At 39.6% G+C, this 4,306-nt stretch overlaps 1 protein-coding gene across 1 annotated transcript; it reads left to right on the plus strand.

Moving 5' to 3' along the window:
* Positions 1 to 1,349: 1,349 nt before the first annotated feature.
* Positions 1,350 to 3,015, plus strand: LOC125263973. The gene has a single exon (XM_048183173.1). It carries the CDS (start codon positions 1,417 to 1,419, stop codon positions 3,013 to 3,015), a length of 1,599 nt encoding a protein of 532 aa, XP_048039130.1. The 5' UTR covers positions 1,350 to 1,416.
* Positions 3,016 to 4,306: the final 1,291 nt, after the last annotated feature.

Consider the following 4,306-nt stretch of genomic DNA (forward strand, 5'->3'; position numbering starts at 1 on the left):
GATTGGTGCAAACTAATCTATGATTATATGTTGGAATAACATGTAATGTTGACTCCCATAAGTCAACATTTGTACCTTTATTGTATTTTTTCATTTAGATACATTAGATTATTCGAGTGAATTGAAACCCAATACTTACATTTAAAAGTGTAATCTGGCAATTTCTCAAAAAAAAAAAAAAAAAAATGTTTTCACTGGCGTGCAATGAAATCTGGGGTAGGCAACGCTGTGAAGAGACCATCTGTTGTAGCCTTCATTTCATGGAAAAAGAATGCATTTGTTGGCTGCATTTAAAGGACCCTTCGAATTGGGAAAGCCTTTGTCGAGGCTATAAAGGCAAGGCAAGGCAGTTTTATTTGTATAGCACATTTCATACACAATGGTAATTCAAAGTGCTTTACATAAAGAAGAACCAAATACATAACAATGAAACGCATAAGAAATAACAGTAAAAACAGAATTTCGCTATCTGGATGGAAGAGCTAGGAAGTCTCAGGGAGTTTTTTGTTGTCTGTCAGAGCGGATCTAAATGAATCTATCCATCAGAGCGGATCTAAATGGATCTTCCTCACACGTCAGGACTGCTGTCTAGCTCTACCTGTTAAGGCACTTCAAACTGATAAACAAAGTTTCAATCTCCCCTTTTGCCAAGACACCTCAAACTGCACCACACAGCCCTAATCCCCCTTCCAGAGATATCTTAACTATGCAACGCAGTTCAAATTTTCCCTTTGGAAAGTGTCCTGACTGTAATCCAGAGATATCTTAACCAGGCACCACAGCTCCAAATTTCCCCTTTGGAAACTTCCCCTTTGGAAAGTGCCCCAACCAATGTGTTTTGATTTCCAGAATATGTGAATCACGTTGCCTTTGCAAGTGATCGCAATTCCCCTTAGAATCCAAAAGGCCTAATTTTGTGTGACAGTTGTTTATATTCTATTGAATTGTACCTGTTTCAGCTGATAGGGAAACTGGAAAGTGATCCCTACGACTATTTAGGTCAAATTAATTAATGCAAAAACTTGGCAACATGCTGTGTGAAGACAAGATAAATATTAATAGCCAACACAATCTCAGGGAAATTCGATCTGCTTATGGCCTACTGACAGGGGTGGACCTTCATGCTTACTCCCCCCCCCCCCCCCCCCCCAAAAAAAATCATATTTTTCATAAAAAATAACTTATGTAACTAGTATGAATTTATATGAATTCACCACCCCATAAAATAGTAATGTTTTCTTGTGAGATCAGATTGGAATTGCAATCTTTTAACTTTCAACTGAATTTGGACTAAAATATTGCTTATATACATTATGTACATGTTGAAAATGTACTGTATGCATTTCTATTCTGGAATTCTTGCTACACAAATATCCTGAGAATCATTTGCCTCCATCTGTACCTTACAGACTGCTGATGCTTCCAGCAAACAGATCAACTCTGATTCATCAAGGTCCTCCAAAACGAATCCGTCTATATACAGAGAGAAAAGAGCTTGATGACAATGGAAAAGTCAGAAAATGGACTTATGGGAACAAAGATATCAGTAAACGAAACATAATTTTACTGCTGGTGGGAGAAACCGGTGTTGGTAAGACGACTCTTGTCAACACCATGGTCAACTACTTACTAGGAGTGAAGTTTGAGGATGAAGTGTGGTATGAAATCACAGAAGAAGAAGAAGCAGCAAGCGACCAAACACAAACCTCTGAAATAACCATGTATGAGGTCTGTCCTGTAGAGAGTCCTTTATCTCTCACCATCATTGATACTCCAGGATACGGAGACACTAGAGGATTGGAAAAAGATCTGGAAGTTGCTGAGAATTTATCTGCTCTGTTTCAGAGCAATGATGGAGTTCATGAGATTGATGCTGTGTGTTTTGTGACTCAAGCGTCTAAGAATCGTCTCACAGACAGACAGCATTACATTATCAGTTCAATTCTGTCTTTGTTTGGAAAAGACATTGTGAACAACATTGTGTTTTTAATCACTCACTCTGATGGTCTGCCACCGGAAAACGTTCTTAGTGCCATTAATGAAGCTAAAATCCCCTGCAGACGAGACCAAAGTGGCCAACCTGTTCATTTCTTGTTTAACAACCGGCAGGCTGACACCCGTCACACGGAAGAACGTCATGCTCATATTCAAAGAGGTGCCTGGGAAGACAGCATGGATGGTATGAAGGACTTCCTTCAGTCTCTGGATGAAAAGAACAGAAAAAGTTTAGAGCTGACTTCAGATGTCCTGAAAGAGCGCGTTCAATTTGAAGCATTTATCTGCAACTTACAGCTGCGAGTTCAAGAAAAAGAGTCAACAAATGTTGAAAAAATTCAGATGAAACAGGAAATGAGAGCAAACAAGGAAAAGATTGAACAGTGTAAAAACTTCCCCATTAAAGTAAAAAAGACAGTCAAAGTAAAGGTGCCCATTGAAAGTGCATCATGGAAGCACAGGAAGGCGACGACCTGCACCGTCTGTGAGGAAAACTGCCATGAGATTGGCTGCTGGTGGTTTTCTGATCCCAGCAAATGTGAAGTCATGAAAAAAGGATACTGCACCGTGTGTACAGGGAAGTGCCATCACAGCAAACACGTCAAAGAAAACAAGAAATACGTCATCAGAAATACAAGCATGCTTATAGACTTTAACGATTTTAAAAAAGAATATGAGAATACACCCTTTAATACGTTTTCAGTTGTAATGGATGATCTTGACAAAGATCTGAAGGAGATTGAGGACCAAAAGTCAGTTCTTCTTTCCAAAGCTTACCAGAACATCAAGCATCTGTCTCAGATCGCATTAAAGCCAGACTCAGCCTTCACTCTTCAGCATCTGGACTTCTTCATCCCCAGAGTGAGGGAGGCTGGGAAAGAAGACTGGGTCCGAGAACTGGAGGAAATGAGGAGAGAAGCTGAAGCTGAAGAAGCCAATAAAGACGCTCTGAGTTATCTGAGAGCTGGTCTGGCAAAACTGAATCTTTTGCCACGAACACATACAGAACATATGAAATAATGATAATGAATTTTGTAGATCTTAAGATAATCAAATCTCATTTAATGGATTCTGTTTACTACAGAATAAGAAACAGGTGATGTTGTGAAATTTTTTGTACATGAACAAATCAATATGCTTCAAAGGCCTTAAGTGTTAAATTCACATTTATTTGTATAGCGTTTTCATGATACATATTACAAAGCAGCTTTACAGAGAATGCATGTCAACATTACAATTTAAAGCTGCAGTAGGGAGTTTTTAGAAAACGTTGACTTAGGCCCCGTTTACACGTACATGGTTATTTTGAAAAACGGAGACATTTCCCTTCGTTTGCGCCCTTCGTTTACACGCAAACGGAGAATTCGCCTCTGAAAACGAGTCTTTCTAAAAACTCCAGCCAGAGTGGAGATTTTGAAAATCTTCGTTTGCACGTTTGCATGTAAACTGAGACAAACGGGTGTTTAGGCAGCCAACGTCACAGTATGCGCCAGAGCTCGCACCTATGTTTACATGTGATCATGGAAGCGTTCAGAGTAGCAGTCGCATTTATGTTGGTGCAAACTCTTCTCGTGTGTTTGCATTTGCAAATACAGCTGCTCCATTATGTTGAGGAGCAGAGACGAATGAGTGCTCGGAGATCAGCAATTTTGCAACAACTTCGAATCACTTCAAGAGGAATTCAGAATTCTTTTTCGGGATTCTGATTGGCTTACGTGGGCTTGAGCTGCTCGTTACACTCTTGACGTCATATATACACGGGTACGTGTAAATGAACACTTTTCTGAAAACTGACATGTGTGCATGATGTTATTTTTGAAACCGGAGAGGTTGAAATGTCCGTTTATTAAAATAGCCGCCCATGTGTAAACGTAGCCTTAGCCTGAAAAATCTGAAGAAGCACAACTCACAGGTCACTCCCCCTTGCTCTCTGCTGCGCTACAGCCCTCCCTCCACAGCTCCTCCCCCATCATAACGGAGCCTGCCGTGAACGCGCAGGCTAGTAAGGCGGATAAACAGTTATGGCACATTCACTGGTACAGACGAAACATCAACAATATGATTTACACTATGGCCTGCCCATACTTTGACTACAATCTTGGTCCTCAAAACATTATGTATTTTGCAATACATGTAATGTAACTATATGACGTTGCACTATTTCTATAAGTAATAAAGAGCTAGTATGATAATATAACAGTAACTAACGTTACAGTATGCAAGTAATTATTCTATCGATATGTAATGCTAAATAAGGTTTGCTAGTACATTATTTCAGCAACATGACAAGCTAGTGAATTAGTAGGTTTCA

This window comes from Megalobrama amblycephala, linkage group LG3 (genome assembly GCF_018812025.1).
Source record: "Megalobrama amblycephala isolate DHTTF-2021 linkage group LG3, ASM1881202v1, whole genome shotgun sequence".
NCBI lineage: Eukaryota > Metazoa > Chordata > Actinopteri > Cypriniformes > Xenocyprididae > Megalobrama > Megalobrama amblycephala.